The sequence below is a fragment of the Erinaceus europaeus genome, chromosome 14, assembly GCF_950295315.1.
Source record: "Erinaceus europaeus chromosome 14, mEriEur2.1, whole genome shotgun sequence".
Classification (NCBI taxonomy): Eukaryota; Metazoa; Chordata; class Mammalia; order Eulipotyphla; family Erinaceidae; genus Erinaceus; species Erinaceus europaeus.
In genome coordinates this window covers 51,991,362-52,008,233 of record NC_080175.1, presented here as the reverse complement: position 1 = coordinate 52,008,233, position 16,872 = coordinate 51,991,362, and the positions used below count along the sequence as shown (strand labels likewise).

At 37.5% G+C, this 16,872-nt stretch overlaps 1 protein-coding gene across 1 annotated transcript in view; it reads left to right on the top strand.

The window, feature by feature from the left end:
* SI (sucrase-isomaltase) overlaps positions 1-7,400 on the top strand; it is a 143,875-nt gene extending 136,475 nt beyond the window's left edge. Inside the window, exons 44-47 of the mRNA XM_007523647.1 lie at positions 1,767-1,855; positions 3,353-3,402; positions 3,595-3,762; positions 7,332-7,400. Coding sequence (XP_007523709.1) covers positions 1,767-1,855; positions 3,353-3,402; positions 3,595-3,762; positions 7,332-7,400 — 376 coding nt within the window. The remainder of the gene's footprint in view (positions 1-1,766; positions 1,856-3,352; positions 3,403-3,594; positions 3,763-7,331) is intronic.
* The last annotated feature ends 9,472 nt before the right edge of the window (positions 7,401-16,872 follow it).

Sequence of the window (16,872 nt, the reverse complement as noted above, 5' to 3'; positions counted from 1 at the left end):
TTGTTGAGGACTGAGTGAGGTCTCAAGTTTTACTTTACCTACAAGATACCAACTCAATCTGTTACCATTTCCTTGATACTTCCTAATGTAGATGATAGCATGAGGTGCCCAGAGACTTAAATTTGGGTCCTTGTGCATGATAAAAGTGTGATCTCTATAGGTTATGTATCTCCCAGCACTCCAAATGCATATATTAGTTTGTTTCACCACCATGTTTATCACAGGAATACAGTGCTTACATGTCCACTACTCCCCTCCCTCTCTCCCTTCCTTCTTTCCTTCCACCTTCCTTCCTTTCACCCTTCCTTCCTTCCACCCTTCCTTCTTCATTTCTTCCCTCCCTCCCTTCCTTCTTTCCTTCCTTTCTCTCTTTCTCTCCCTCTTTTTTGATTGAAGATGAAAAACAAGGAGAGATTGAGAGTAAAAAGGAGACACTTGCAGATGGGGACAGCAGACTTAAACCCAGGTTCTCAAGTATGGTAGTATGTTAACATGTACACTCTACCAGATGAGTCACTTCCCAGCCTTAGCTCATTTCTCTTTTATACCACTGTTTATGAACACAGAACACTTTTACTGTAATGATGAGATATGCTGACACTTTTATGGAGAAACTATCAGATGCCTGTAGAGATTTTAACTTTAGCTATTTGAATATTTTAGACTTGTATGTACAGTCTCCAACATCTATGATAGAACCCTTCTTTTGCAACGTGTAACCATTAAACTAAGTTTCATATATGATGCATATAGACTCAGATTTTCCCATTTCTATTCTCCGTGTAAGCACAAAATGAGGAGGATTACCCATCCTGCCATCTCAGGGACAGCACTTGAAACTTCCTACTTGCCCCAGCCTTTTTTATGTGTACTTATCAGTTGGTTACAAGATTGTAAGATTACAATGTATACAATCCATTACCACACCCACTACTAAAGTTCTTTGCCCCTACCCTCCCACTTCCCAAAGATAACCAGCATACTTCTCATAAATATTAGAAATAGTTTCTAGGACCAGGCAGTGGTGACCCTGATTAAATATATACATTACAATGCACACAAGTCCCTAGTCCCCACTTGCACAGGGCAAGCTTCAGGAGTGGTGAAGCAGGGCTGCAGGTGTCTCTCTATCTCTTTCCCTCTCTATCTCCCCTTCTCTCTCAATTTATCTTCATCTCTATTATATAATAAATAAATATATGTAATATTTTGCTTGCTTCTGTTTTTTTTAATTTATTGATTTTTTGAAGTTCATCTGTATCAGTTCTCTAGATTATACAAATGAATGAAACCATCCCATAGTTGTCTTTTATCTCTTTACTTCATTAAGCATAGTCACCTACATTTCTCATCACATTCGTGTACACAATTGCCAATGACAGTTCAATAGTTTATGTGCAGGAATGTGAGGAGTTGTTAAGTCATGAGATGAAAAACAGTGCTGATAAATAATCTCATGTTTAATGGTCAATGACAGAACTAACAGGATACAAAATATTTATTAATATAAACTTAATGTACTTTTAACTTTTACCAGTGAGGTCACTGCTGATATGCTACCATGGGTGAAATCTTGAGATTAGAAGAGAATACATGATGTTGTCTATTAAGACTGGTAGTGGAGATTTTCAAAGGATAGTCCTTTCATTTTTTCACTAACAATGTTTGTGTTATCCTTCATCAGCGTGTTCCTTTGGATACTCACATGAATGCCACATCTTACACTTTTTTTATAAATATGATACAATTCTACTGATTTCTTACAGTCGTCAAAATTACATGAAGCTCATTGTTGCTGCAGATGACAACCAGACAGCCCAAGGAACTTTGTTCTGGGATGACGGAGAGACCATTGGTAAGTGAATAAAGGAGTTTAGGGCTGGGGAAAAAGCAGAGAGGAAGAGAGGGAGGACAGGGACAAAGCTAGGGAAAGGAAGAGAAGAGAAGGGAGGAGAAGGAAGAGGGAAGAGGAAAACAAAACCACATTTTCCATTTTTGTGATTCAGAGGATGAAGCAACCAACAACTATCAGTTAAAATCCTTAGGTTTTTAGAGTCCTGCCTTTCATTAACATATTAACTGAGGCTCTGCAAGGTTGCTAACCTTTCTTTCTCATCCCAGCAGGATGTACTTTGAATTTACCTACATTTTCTTAGGCTCCTAAGACTGAGGCAGGCATAAATTGCATCCTTGTCTTGGCATCATGCTGTCTAATGGATTATGTTGATTCATTCAAACAGTCATGGAGACAAAGCTTTTCTTGGAATTTTTCCTCCTGTTCTTATCAAAAAATAAAACAAAGATTCAAAAAGGCTGGTATAACTCTTACCCTCTTGAAGTATTATGGCATTTTCTTTTAGCCACTAGAAAGTTACGGTATAATTAAGCAATCTCACTGTGGTTTCTTTGTGCAAAAGTATGGAGTAGTTCTAGCTGATTATACTACTTTTGAGTTGCATTTCAGTTTTCCTGTGTTTCCTGTAATTATGCCTGACTATTTCAAATGCTCCCCTGGAATTTCTTGGGTAAACAGACAATTTTCTGGATTTTTTATATCAGGATTTTCATAGTTTTCATTGATGTCTAGTGGATGTCCACACACCTAAAATTATTTCTTCCTTAAGTGTAGTAGTATGGAATATTAATATTTACTTATTAATCCTGTCAGAAAATAGACATATAAAAAGAAACTGATCTTAAAATTTAAAATTTATGTTCATTAGGTACATCTTGATTGTTCTGGCTAATGAAATTTGATCATTATCTTAATAAAACGTTAACTTGCTCTGCATAAGTTAATAAACTGTGTACTTTTGACAAATGGTATGTACACCGTTATTACCCTTCCACCTCACTCTTTCTTAGACCATTTGAGCAGCTTACTCATCCATCATATTCCAGTTCTTCTTGGACTGTCTTTGAATATGTTAAAATTAACCTAGAGAAAAACTAGATAAGTATTGACTATATCTCGCTGGTTGGTATTGGCAAAGAAAAATGCATTCATATTTACTATTGTTTTTGTAAATATTTATTTTTGTTGCCCTTGTTTTCATTGTTGTTGTAGTTACTGTTATTGTTGTTATTGCTGTTGTCCTTGTTGGAAAAGACAGAGAGAAGTAGAGAGAGGAAGAGAAAATGGAGAGGAGGAGAGAAAGATAGTCTGCAGACCTGCTTCACCACCTGTGAAATGACCCTCCCTGCAGATGGGTAGCTGGGGGCTTGAACTGGGATCCTTACTCTGGTTCCTGCGCTTTGTGCTATGTGTGCTGAAGCAGCTGTGCTAACCACCTGACTCCCAAGTATTCTTTCTTTTTAGAAATAAAAATACATCACTATTTTTTCTTTCTAGATACCTATGAAAGAGACCTATATTCTCTAATACAATTTAATTTAAACCAGGTATGTACCCATTTTAGATTATTTATATGCAAAAGTGTTAAATGATGTATGAGGTTCTATTTTATATGTATAGTATACATATTGTGTAAAATAACTCACTTAAGTATAGAAGGTGATTTTGGTTCAGGAGGTTCAAAGATTGAATGGCTTTTGTAAACAAAACTTTAAATTTATTTATTTCTTTTTTTATAGAACACCTTAACGAGCACTGTATTAAAAAGTGGTTACATAAACAGTAGTGAAATGAGGCTTGGGTTTGTCAGTGTATGGGGGAAGGGAAAGACTGCTGTTAAAAACATTATTCTCACATATGGAGGAAAAACGGAGGCACTTCTGTTTTCTCAAGAAGAAGACAAAGAGGTAAGTGATACACGGAGTAAAAAAAATTATATATGTACATATATAATTATTATTATTGCCACCAGGATTATATCTGGGCTTCACTCTTCCACAGTTCTACCACTCCCATCAGCCCTCTTATTTATTTTCTTTTTGATAGAGGGGTAAAAGATGGAGAGGGAAATAGATAAAACAACACTGCTTCACTATACATGTTACTTCCATGTGGCCACTGGAGGCTTGAACCGGGGTCCTCATCCACCATACATTGTGCCCTCCACTGTATAAATGATCTCCCTGTCCTAAAAAAAAATACTTTTAAATTAAGCCATTCAAAACATATACTTGGATTTTTCATAAATTTCGGTCCTTACAAAAACGTAATTATAGTGGCTGGGTGCAAATGTTGAAATACGTAAGAACCTGGGTTCAAGGCCCTGCTCCCCACCTACAGATATTGTTCCCCACCTTCAGGGAGGGATGCTCCATAAGAGAATCTCTCTCCCTTTCTATCTCCCCTTTCTTTCTCATTTTATCTCAATTTCTATCCAATTTTTAAATATATATTTAAATCGCTATACATCAACTGTGACTTTTCTCATTCATTTATTTCCATTAAAATCATTCCCAAACAAGTATGAAGTTAAGTCTTTCTTACTACACTGATATTAAAATACTCTTTTCTTTGAATTATATCAAGCTTGGAGGAATACAGTCTTTATACTTAATGCCTTTCTTCTGGTATCATATATGAAGACAAATCCAGGTACTAGAAGAACAATGATCTCCCATATAAAATAATAAAAATTGTTATTTTCTGTCTCTTTCAGTGGATTACTTTATAATCCAGTTTTTTCCCTAGCAACTATTATGCCTCACTAATTTCTCTAGAGGTATTAAAACTCATATGAACAACTCATGAATTAGTACTATTCATTGTGGGTATAAAGAAACTAGGTTAGCTTTTAATGAAAATTGTGCAATAGACATCTCCCCGACTTAGAAACAATTAAGTGTTTGACTTCTGTTGAAGAAATAGTATAGCAGCTCTGCAAAAAGACTTTCATGTCTGTGGCTAGAAGGTCCCAGGATCAATCTCCAGCACCACCATAAACAAGAGCTGAGCAGTCTTCTACTTAAAAAAAAAAAAAAAAAAAAAAGACTTATCCAAATCATTCTACTGTAATTTGTGGAAAGCAAATCCAAATGATGTGCTTCAATGAAGACTAAATTGGCTGGGGCTGGATGGTAGCACACCAGGTTAAGCACACATATAACGAAGACTAAGGACCTGGGTTTGAGACTCTACAACTCACTTGCAGGAAGGACTCTTCACAAGTGTTGGAGGAGTTCTGCAGATGTCTCTTTCTCTCTCTTCCTCTATCTATTCCTCCCCTCTTAAATTATCTCTGTCCTATCTCATAAAATATTTTTTAAAAAGAGGAAAAATGGCTGTAGAGTGCCTAGTAGCCTGTATAAGTACCACACACTAACCAATTCCACCACTGGAGCTCCTGATTCTGTAATCGGTAAGGTTGATGGAGATGCCAGATCTCCAATGTTAATATGGGATTTTTGCCTCTAGTAGTATAGAAGCCACTATCAGATGCCAATTACTGAGTAATTACTGACTGGAAAGAGTGTTTTATTGTCCTAAGTGAAATATAGTGAAGAGCAGATAGAAGAGAATGACATGGAGACTGTTGCCCTTCTCTGGCCATTCCTCCTCAAGTGACTCTCTCTGGGAATTTTTGATGTTCACTGCCTAGGGGCAGGTGTTTTTCTAATGTCCAGTAACTTGCCTTACATTTTTTAAAGAATTTTCTTTTGGGGGTAGGGAGCAGGCAATGGTGTACCTGCTTAAGCACACATGTTACCATGTGCAAAGACCCTGGCTTGAACCCCTGCTTCCCACCTCCCCAGTGAATCAGGACTTAAGGTATCTTTTTGTCTCCTTTTATATCTCATCCTCTCCTCTAAACTTCTCTCTGTCTTATAAAATAAAAATAGAAAGAAAAAAAAAAAAAGAGGGAGAAAATGGCCACTGGAAACAATCCCCAGTGATAATCCTGGTGGCAAAAATAAAGGATAAAATTTTAATTTAAACATATTTTTATTAAATTTATCTTAAAGAAAGAGAAAGACCCCAGAGCACTGCTCAGCTCTGATTAATAATAGTGCTGGGGATAGAACTTGGAACCTCAGAGCTGCAGCCAGGAAAGTCTTCTGCATAACCATTATGCTGTCTCCCAAGCACTCACTGCCTTGCATTTTCTTCTTTGGTGTTTCGTTTGTTTGTTTGTTTCACTTTCTTTGTTGCTAATGAATTCAGGTAATGTAGTTTTTCTATATTTGGTTACATATTTATTTATGTATTTTTGCATTTATTTATTTTGTCAACAGGATTATTGCTAGGGCTTGGTGTTTATATTGTAAACCTACTACTTCCACTAGACTTTTTTTTTCCCTTTATTTTTTTTCTATTTTGATTTGGCAGATACAGAAATAAATTGGGAGAGGAAGCGTAGATTAAGAGGGGAAATACACTGAAACATACCTGCAGTCTTGCTTCATCATTTGTGAAGCTTCCTACCTGAAGGTGGGGAACTGGATGCTTGAATCCAGGTTTTTGAGTATGTTAACAAGTGTTCTCAATGGGGTGTGCCACCACCTGGCCACTTCTTACATATATTTTTTTTTTAGGATTATAAAGCAAAGGCAATAGCCTAGCAGTGAGCCATAGCAGTAATGGAACATTGAATCTCTTCCCTTTGCTTTTGTACTTTACAAGTTAAATAAAAACTTTTTGCTCTAAGGCTCAGAGTCAAGTGAATGATTTAAAAGAAATAGCAGTGTTAAGGTATCTCAAAACCATCATGTCATAAAAATAATACATGTTATCATTTTGCTATAGCTACTTATGAGTTCCCTATATGGACTAATAGATGTTCTTTTCAGTGAAAGAAACATACATACACACACACACACAAACACACACACAAAACAACTGGTAATAAATTCAACACTTTGAGACTGATGTAAAAGAAAACATTTCTGTATCCTAAATTTTGGTATAGAGTTAAGGAATGGAAATTTGTGTAGCACAGTTATAAATAGTTCCATATTTAGAAGCCATGTGGAAAACATAAAGTAATAGGAATCAAAATAGTTGGTTAAGGACTAGGGAAATAGCTCATGGTTATACAAAACGGCTTTCATGCTGAGACAACTAAGATACCAAGTTCAGTCTAAAGCACCACTATTAAGTCAGAGATGAACAGTGTTCTGAATAAAAAATAATGTAAATATATGTATAATAAATACTTTTTAAAGATGATTAGTAGTATCAGCTTTTCACTCTTAAAAAACATCTTACTTTTGTGGGGTTTATTTTGATTATTAATGACTATGTTGGATGAAATCATTGCTGAGATATGTCTGGAGAACTCCAGATTAAGAACTGATGAAAATGATAGAGAAAACAAAGAACAACTTCTTTACGTAACTAATAGTTTTATGGGAATAGTCACTGCAAATCAAAACAAAAGTGTGCCTTATTAAGCAATAGCCATTTTATTTTTTGCTTCTAGATATTAAATATTGACCTGAGAAGAAACGGTGTAACTCTGGATAACCCAATAAACATCACTTGGTTGTGAAGAGCCTTTTCAATTTCAGTTGTCATGAGGAAAATTGTCACCAGGATTTAAGTTATAAGACATTTGTAATTTGCCCTCATCACATTTTTCTTGTAGTGTGTAAAATGAACTTTTAGCAACATCCATCAAAGTTCTTACAGTATACAATAATATCAATGTTAAATTTGTTAATGTCTGGATTGATGTTTTAACATATATATTACAATTTAAATAACTATAGTTAGCACTGAGACTCAGCTAAAACTAAGCTATTGAGAAAATTTATATGTTTTTATAGCTAAGATATAATTCTTAAAGATATTTTGAAACCCAATGAAAAATTCAAATGATTGTTTATATTTTCTGCAATGTTTATTAAGTTTGTTGTACCAATGATTGTAATTGAATATTTGTTATTATGTGCATTTAACTAGGAAAGATAAAATGAAATGTGTGTGAGTGTAGAAAATGTGTCCTGTTTCTTTGTTTTCCCAAAGTAAGTAGCTTTAGTCCCTTTGGATCAGTATAATAAATCACCATGTAAAACTGGCTTACACAATAAACATCTGTTTTTTAGAGTCCGGGAGCCCTGGAAGTCTAACTCCATGGAGCGTTAGAGTCAGATGAGGTTCCTTTCATGGGATATGCAGGCAGCCATATTGTTTTCTTATCCTTACATGGTAAAGAACAGAGAGAAAGAATTTAAGCTTTCTTATGAAACCTACTTGGTATATAATGTAGGAGAGAATGGTGGGTTGCTTACTGCTATTTACATAACCATGAAATTCTTCTGATTGTCTTTCCCAAACATCCAGAGAAAATCTATCCCTTTATTTATTTATTTATTTATTTATTTATTTATTTGTATTTCTTCCTTCCTTTCTTTCACCACTTAGGTTATCACTGGATCTTGGTGGTTACATGATGACTCCATGACTCCTTGCAGCTGTCTTTCTTTCTCTTCCCTCTTGTTCCTTTCCATTTTTCCTCCTCATTTTATTTCTTTTTCTTCTTCTCTCATTTTATTTTTCTCTTCCTTTCTTTCTCTTTCACATAAAGGAGAAGAAAGAGAGAAAAAGGGAAATACCTCACAGTATTGTTCTCCTGCTCTTGTTCCACTAGTCCCCACAGGTGGGACCAAGGAAGGGCTTGAGACTGGGTTCATGAGCATGCTAATGAAGGACTTCCACTGTGTGTACCACTGTCTATCCCTTATAATTCCTTTCTGTCACTGCTGTTCCACCTTATAATATCTTTAACAAACATACTAATTTTATCTTGCCTAGGAAAAGTAGAACTGATTTACACTGGGAGGCTACAGGCTATCAAAACAATTTCTCCTAAGTTATTTTATTATTGATGTATAGCAACTAAAAAAAACATTTTATTGGGGAATTAATGGTTTGAAGTTGACAGTAAGATACAGTAGTTTGTATATGCATAACACTACCCCAGTTTTCTCCCTCTTATGTTCTTTATTTTCCCTGAAGGCTATGAGAGCCTGAGGGCTTTTAAATATAAGTAGTTTTTTTTTGTTGTTTGTTTGTTTGTTTGTTTTTTAGCTTAAGCACTCATTCCTGACCAAGATATAAAGCAAGGTGGAGGAGAGATAGCAGCAGTGCTTATGCAAAGAGAATCTCATGGGTCCAAAGCCCCAGACCCAGTTTGCTGCTCTGCTAGCAGCCAAAATCAAGCCAGGCAGCAGTCCTTGGCCCTATGCATTTCTAAACAAATCCTGTTTGTACTCCATGGATTCTGATGCAATTATTCACTGTGTCTCCAGATTCCCCAGGAGAACAATGTGGAAAGCCTCCCAATATACAATCCCACCTCCAGACCCCTGGGAGTGAGATCTTCTCCTGAGTTTCCCGCTCAGTTCTCTGCACCCCTATGTCAGCATAGGGCCTCCCTGATGCTTCTCCAGCCTCCAAAGGACAGTAAAAATGGAGACTCACAGTTTCAACTGGTGAACCTTTATATCCTAAGGTATAAGGTGAGCCTCCCTTCAACAGTCTTTTTGTTGATAAAACTCAGTCCAAATGTGGCACCTTAAATGTCAAACAGTGTGACTGTTACCAGCTGCTCTCGAGTAGATAAAGGCTTTTAGCTCCAGGAATCTCTCCTTAAACCACTCTGTCCATGAGCCACACATGTTTGTGCTTATAGATGACTTGGTAGTCCCCCAAATAATCCTAGTCTTATTTGTTATGTTCTCAGGTGATCCTCTTTGATATTTCTCATTGACTAGGGAGAAAAAATGCTGAAATACAGCAAATTCTCTCAAACTCACCAACTTAAAACTGCCCACAATTATTATTTCAAACTTCCCAATGATCAAGATGTTAGCAGGACATTGTTGTCTTTTCTTCTCAAAGACTCAGAAGATTCTGAGACATGAGAAGAAAAAAGGAAGAAATAAAGAAAGGAAGAAACTAAAGAAAGGAAGGAAGGAAGGGAGGAAGGGAGGAAGGAAGGAAGGAAGGAAGGAAGGAAGGAAGGGCAAAGAAAAAGAGGGAACAGGTAGTGGTGGACTTGGTTGAACACACACATCACAGTGCACAAAGATCTGAGTTCAAACCTCTCGTCACCACCTGCAGGATCAAGGACTTCACAGTAGTGAAACAGTGCTGTAGGAGTCTCAGTCTCTCTCTTTCTTGATTTGCTCTTTTCCTCTCAATTACTTTATCTTTTTATTTTTATTTTTTATTTATAAAAAGGAAATACTGACAAAACCATAGGATAAGAGGGATACAATTCCACAAAATTCCCAATAATCACCACCAGTGCTCTGTATCTCATCCCCTCATTCCCTCCCTTGATAGCTTTCCTATTCTTTAACCCTCTGGGAGTATGGAAACAAGGTCATTATGGGATGCAGAAGGTAGAAGGTCTGGCTTCTGTAATTGCTTCCCAGCTGAACATGGGAATTGACAAGTAAATCCATATCCCCACCCTGCCTGTCTCTTTCCCTAGTGGGACAGGGTTCTGGGGAATCAGAGTTCCAGGACATAGTGGTGGGGTTGTCTGTCCAGGGAAATCTGGTTAACATCATGCTAGTACCTGGAACCTGGTGGCTGATGAGAGAGTTAACATATAAATCCTAACAAATTGTTAACTAATCATGAACCTAAAGGCTGGAATAGTGTAGATGAAGAGCTGGGGAGTCTCTATTTTTTAGATAGATAGTAGGCATATTTTAGTTATGTTCCAAAGGGCCTGTGGCTATATTAGTTTGGTTTTTTCCCCTGAGCCTGAAATCTGAAATGCAGGTGGATCCAATTTATTGTCTGCGGAGATGATGTCATGGCCTGGAAAAGGACCAGAAAGCTGGAACAGGGAAGAGAGTAGCTCCCTAATATGGGAAAGCTATATAAATACTGTTGACTGTAAACCCCTCAGCTTAGGAGCCTTTGTGACCTCTGCATCCCTGTAGATCTGAGTTCACATTCTGTGGTCATGAGTAGGAACATTCCAAGCTGCCACAATATCAGGACCCATTTTCTTCAGGTGTAGCATAGAGTATGGTGTCCAACCTCCCTTTGTAGGATAGAACATTCTCTACCGTTGTTGATCCAAGTTGAAGACAAGGTCCTTTGGTGACCCACAAATGGGTCTATTTCATTGTTCCTGATAGAGATGACCAGTAACAATGGAGAAAGGGATTTATTTGAGGAGTTCTAGGCCCATCATGTCTGTTTGGGAATCTCAGGACTCCTTGAATAGGGCCCAAGCTCATGGTGTGGCCTGATTAGTGACTAAAGAGTCATCATTAAAGTATTCCAGTATCTTGCCCTTATTCAGTTTTTTTCAGTCCTTGCATTGATACAGTTATCTTTGGAGTGAGTGAGGGAAGTATAATAGGAAGTAGGTAAGGAGGGTATCTAAGTCTTAAGTAGACACTATTTCAATGTGAAGTTTATACTGACTCACTGCAGACTACTGTATACTTTTACTTTCAGGTATATTTGTAATAAGTGAAAACTGGAAGCAACCCAGGTGACTGAGAAAGCTGTGGTATATATAAAAAATGGAATACTCACTCCTCAGCTATTAGGAACGATGAACCCACCTTCTAGAACCCATCTTGAATGGAGCTAGAAGGAATTATGTTAAGTGAGCTAATTCAGAAAGATAAAGATGAGCATAGGATGATACCACTCATAAACAGAAGTTGAGAAAGAAGAATAGAAAGGGAAATTCTAAGCAGGATTGACTGAATTTGGAGTAGGGCACCAAAGTAAAAACCCTGGGTTGAGGGTGAGGGTGAGTTTGAGGGTGAGGGTGGATGTTCGGCTTCATGGGGTAGGGGGATGGGATGGGACAGTCTCTTGGTGGTGGTAATGGTGTTTATGTACATTCCTATTAATTTATAGTCATATAATTCATTATTTAATTAATATGAGAGGAGAAAAATGGATTGAATGTCTCAAACTTTTTAAAGCACAGATCATAGGCTGAGTCTTTGATATGTTGACTCTCTTAAAAGATTAGACCAGGCAGAACAGAAGCAACTGGTGGCACAGTTATATATAAATAATGTCAAAGGACATACATTATGGTGATTTTGTTTATAATACAGAGAATCCTAAAAAAGGTATTTGTCAAAATTTACGCAATTGCCAAATACTTTGATTATAGCAATAGCTGTCTATTGCCTTCTTAAACTCTAAGACAGCAGGAACCTCTCATTTCCTCTATATAGAGCCTATATTTCCCCCAGTCCTGGAACCTCTAGGGTGGGGCTCACTTTCCTTCATGCTTCTCTCACATCATACCAAATGATATTGCATCTGCTGATCCCAACAAAATCAACTCAATGAGTACCACTTCAGCAAGTTTCACTTCAGATATTGTCCAGAGACATCATATGTGGAATGTCAACACTTCAGCCTCATTACTTTGGTGAGACCTTCCCTTTCATAGGATCCTCTAATTCCATTCCAGATGGTTCAGTTCCTAACAAAGCCCCTGGATCTAGATATAGACCAGGTCCCATGAGATAGGACATATGTTCACATGTATCCGTAAATTAAGGCAAAACATATACCTGAAAGCAAAAGTACTCAATAGTCCTCAGTGAGTCAGTATAAAGTTCATAATGAAATTGTGTCTATTTAGATTTAGATACTCTCCTTACCTACTTCCTATTATACTTCCCTCACTCACTCCAAAGCTAAGCTTATCAAAGCAATGACTGCAGAAACTGAATAAAGGCAAGAGATTGGCATACTTTGACGATGACTCTTTAGTCACTATCAGACCACACTATGAGCTGGGGCCCTATTCAAGGAGACATGATGTGCCTAGACCTCCTTGAATAAATCCCTCTCTGGTCGTCTCTATCAGGAACAACAAAATAGACCCTTTAGTGGGCCCCCATAGCACCTTGCCCTTAACTTGGATCAACAACAGTAGAGAATGTTCTACCCTACGAAGCTACACCTGAGGAAAATGGGTCCTGAAATTGGAGAGCTTGGAATGTTCCTACTGATGACCACAGAATGAAAGCTCAGATTTACAAGGATGCAGAGGTCACATAGGCTCTTAAGCTGAATATGGGCCCCAGATCACATCAGATCAAATCGATGGGGTTTACAGTCAATAATATTTATACAACTTTCCCATATTTGGGAGCTACTCTCTTCCCTGATCCAGCTTTCTGGTCCTTTTTCCTGCCATGACATTATTTCCCCAGACAATAAATTGGATCCACCTGCATTTCAGATTCAGACTCAGGGGAAAAACAAAAACAAAAACAACAACAACAACAAAAAAAAAAACTAGTATAGCCATGGGCCCTTTGGAAAATGACTAAAATAGGCCTACTAGCTATCTACAAAATGGAGACCTCCAAAATCTTCATCTGCACTATTCCGTTTAGGTTCATGATTAGTCAAAAATTTGGCTTTGTATGTTAATTCTCTTTTCAGCCACCAGGTTCCAGATGCTACTGTGATGCCAACCAGACTTCCTTGGGAAGACAACCACACCAATGAGTCCTAGAGCCCCGATTACACAGAGCCCCATCCCACCAGGGAAAGAAACAGCCTGGGAGTATGGATTGACCTGTCAATGCCCATTTTCAGCAGAGAAGCAATTACAGCAATTACCTGCCACCTTCTGCACCCCACAATGACCTTGTATCCATACTCTCAGAGAGATAAAGAATAGGAAAGCTATCAGGGGAGGGTATGGGATATGGAGTTCTGATGGTAGAAACTGTGTGGAGTTGTACCCCTCTTATCTTATGGTTTTGTCAGTGTGTCCTTTTTATAAACAAAAAAAGTTACATAAGTAACTATTTCAATAAGCTGGCAAAAAATAAATTTATGATGCCTTCTTTAGGCAGTTCAACCATTATTGAACACTTTGACTTAGAGTTATATAATTGTCCTTGCTTATATGTACACTTGTACCCAGTATCCTAAGCCCTATCTTATATCTAGTATCTATTACTTAGTTAAATGATGTGCCATCTAACATGGAAGTAGGTGGTCTCATGTGTTTAGAAAGATCTCACCCGATTTGAAGTGTTGTGTGGTTGTCTTCTCAGGTTCAATATCTTTGATTACAGTCCACAGTAGGATTTCAGTAGCAGCATAATATGGGGTGGCAGCACCAGTAGCAATTTGGTTGAAGGCGGAAGAGGTGGTAAGGAATCATAGAGAAGGAATATCAAGAAGTATGGAGATAGCTGCCTGGGGATAGCCCCAGCAGTTAATTAGGTTATCCTGAAATAGGAGGAGCATAGGCAAAGATTAAGGAAGAATGAGAGATGAGTGAGTTGATGCTGAATCAACTCAAGCAGACATCTCTGTCATACTCAAGCAGATCTTTATTTTTATAGTCTCATAAGGCTTAGATCATTAAAACAAAAAATCATCAAGGCTTTGATTATTTATACAAAAATCACCAAGGCTTTGGTCACTAATACATAAATCACCAAGTAAGAACAGCATAGGTAAGGAACACTTCCTGCTTTGTGGAACATTCATATTCCAGAGGCACTTTTCTCCCTAGAGATCACATCACAGTTTCTATGTCTTTTGTTATTCCTGTACCTGTGTGCTAGACAGATGTCCTATTGATTAAGTTTGATATTCTACCTGTATGTTTATGCCATTCTCTTGGCCCTATGCATCAGAATCCAATGGTTCATAGAAAGTTCAAGCTTAGGGAATTGGACTGTAGTGAAGCAGGTTAAGCTCACGTGGCACTAAGCGCAAGGACTGGTGGGTGTAAGGATCACGGTTTGAGCCCCAGGCTCCCCACCTGCAGGGGAGTTGCTTCACAGGTAATGAAACCGGGCTGCAGGTGTCTCTCTTTCTCTCCCCCTCTCTGTCTTCTCATCCTCTGTCTATTTCTCTCTGTCCTATCCAACAATGATGACATCAATAACTACAACAATAAAACATAAAGGGCGCCAAAAGGGAATAAATAAATAAAATATTAAAAAAAGAAATGTCAAGCTTATTATATTTCTAGGGGCCTTAAACAAATTGAGTAGCCCATTTTTCATAAAATCGGTTCCATTGTTTGATCAAAGAGTTTTGTTTGGTTCCTACTGAGAAGGCACCAAGGTGGTGCTGACCTGGCCAGGCTCTCCACAAAGTTAAGCTCTCTAGCTGGAATCCATCTTCTGTGTATGCTCACTATGTGACCTAGGTTCTTGTGTAATATACCTGCATAAGGAAGTGGGAGCATATTAGTTGGTGGTAGATTAAAAGGCCCATTACATCTAGGCAAGTACCATAACTTTCCATTAATTAATTATGCTATGTAAGGTAGCCCCTCCACTGTGGGAACCACCAATCTTTCTCTATATTTTAGGGAGAATACTAAAGGAAGTGTTGTAGATAAAGGGAAAAACATTTTTTCTTATTGGAGTCTCCTAAAACATTCTGTATTATTGGTACTGCTTGTTCCATTATAATCAATCTTACAGAGTGCAGTGCAGGTTTTGTCATTACTTTTGCTATTGGTCAGGATCTGAGCCTGGCCATAGGTAAATATTATTAAGACACTCAGAGCTTTATCCTAAGCCCTATACATGGCAAAAAGCAAGATAGTTTCAGTTTGCCCTGGAGAGTCCAGCCATGCTGAACTTCCTTCAAAGCTGGTACCATGTTAAGCAGCTCACATGGTGGCGCCTGTGCCAGATAGTTCTAGAGGTACCAGAACTGGGAGAAATATCTCTCTCTCCTCAATAACCCCCTCCCCTCTTCATTTCTGGATGTTTCTATCTCATAAATAAAGATTAAAAATTAAAAATGAGCAAACAAAAACCAAATATTAAAATGACAGTATCTTCTATTTGGGTGTGGAGTGTTCTGGTTTGGTGCTTTAATATGCAGAAAATAAAATACTTTCTCGACAAGAGAAAGTACAAGAACATTATTGGAACAGTCTCCTTTAATGATGTTTGTTAAGAGGGAAGACAAATTAGTTTTATTGACTGGCGGGATGGGCTTTATGCATTTAATTAGGTATGTATGTGGTAAAATTTAGCTGACCCAAGAAGCATTCTCACCCAAAACATCAAAATACAGGAAACAGTTTGCATTTGACACACCGAAAATATGGATGCTTCTTTTTTCAGTCCAACAGATCTTAATAGGTGTAAATTGGTTTCAAATGGGATTCAGAAATGCGTTTTATCTTTTGAAATATTGTTACTTTTTTTAAGTATGTTTTTTTTATTTTTTTCATTAAAGGAATAAAGTTTTCCCTGCTAAGAAAAATATTTTATAACTAAATCTTTGAAAATCAAGAGACATTCTATATCTATAAAAGTGAAATTTTTCCAAATCCTTGAATGCTGTGACAGCTACCATGACAAAATTTATCACAGTTAATATAGCATATTTTGGAATTAATTGGTATATTCACTTGAACACAAGACAGCATTACTCTGATAGCCATTCACTAGGGCTGTGATCCAAAGCTTTAGTGTTTGGTCAAGTTAATATCTGACTGTGATAGGCAGAACAATGTCCATCCCAAAGATGTCCTTCTTAATCCTCAGAGCCCAGATGGGGCAGCTAATACTCACATTGTGAAATTTATACTAGAAATATCTTGAGACTGAAATTTTAAAGAATTTTTTTAGCTTAGTCAAATTGGAGCTATTGAGGGATGGGCAGTGGTGTACCCAGTAGAGCACACATGCTACCAAACACTAGGATCTAGTTCAAGCCCTGGTCCCTACCTATAGGGGGGAAAGCTGCAGCAATGGTGACACAGTGCTGCAGGTGTCTTTCTTTCTTGCTACTCTCTATCTTCTGCTTCTCTCTCAGTTTCTATCTGCATAAAAAATAAAAAAAAAGAGGCCATTGGTTATGGTGGACTCTTCATGCAGGCCTGCCTGGAGCTCTATTGATAACCCAGGTGACAATAAAAATATATAATAAACCCCGAGTCTATGAATATGTTAGCTTGCATAATGAGGTAACATTAAATGTTTAAAAGATACAATGTTTCTAAACAAGGAAAC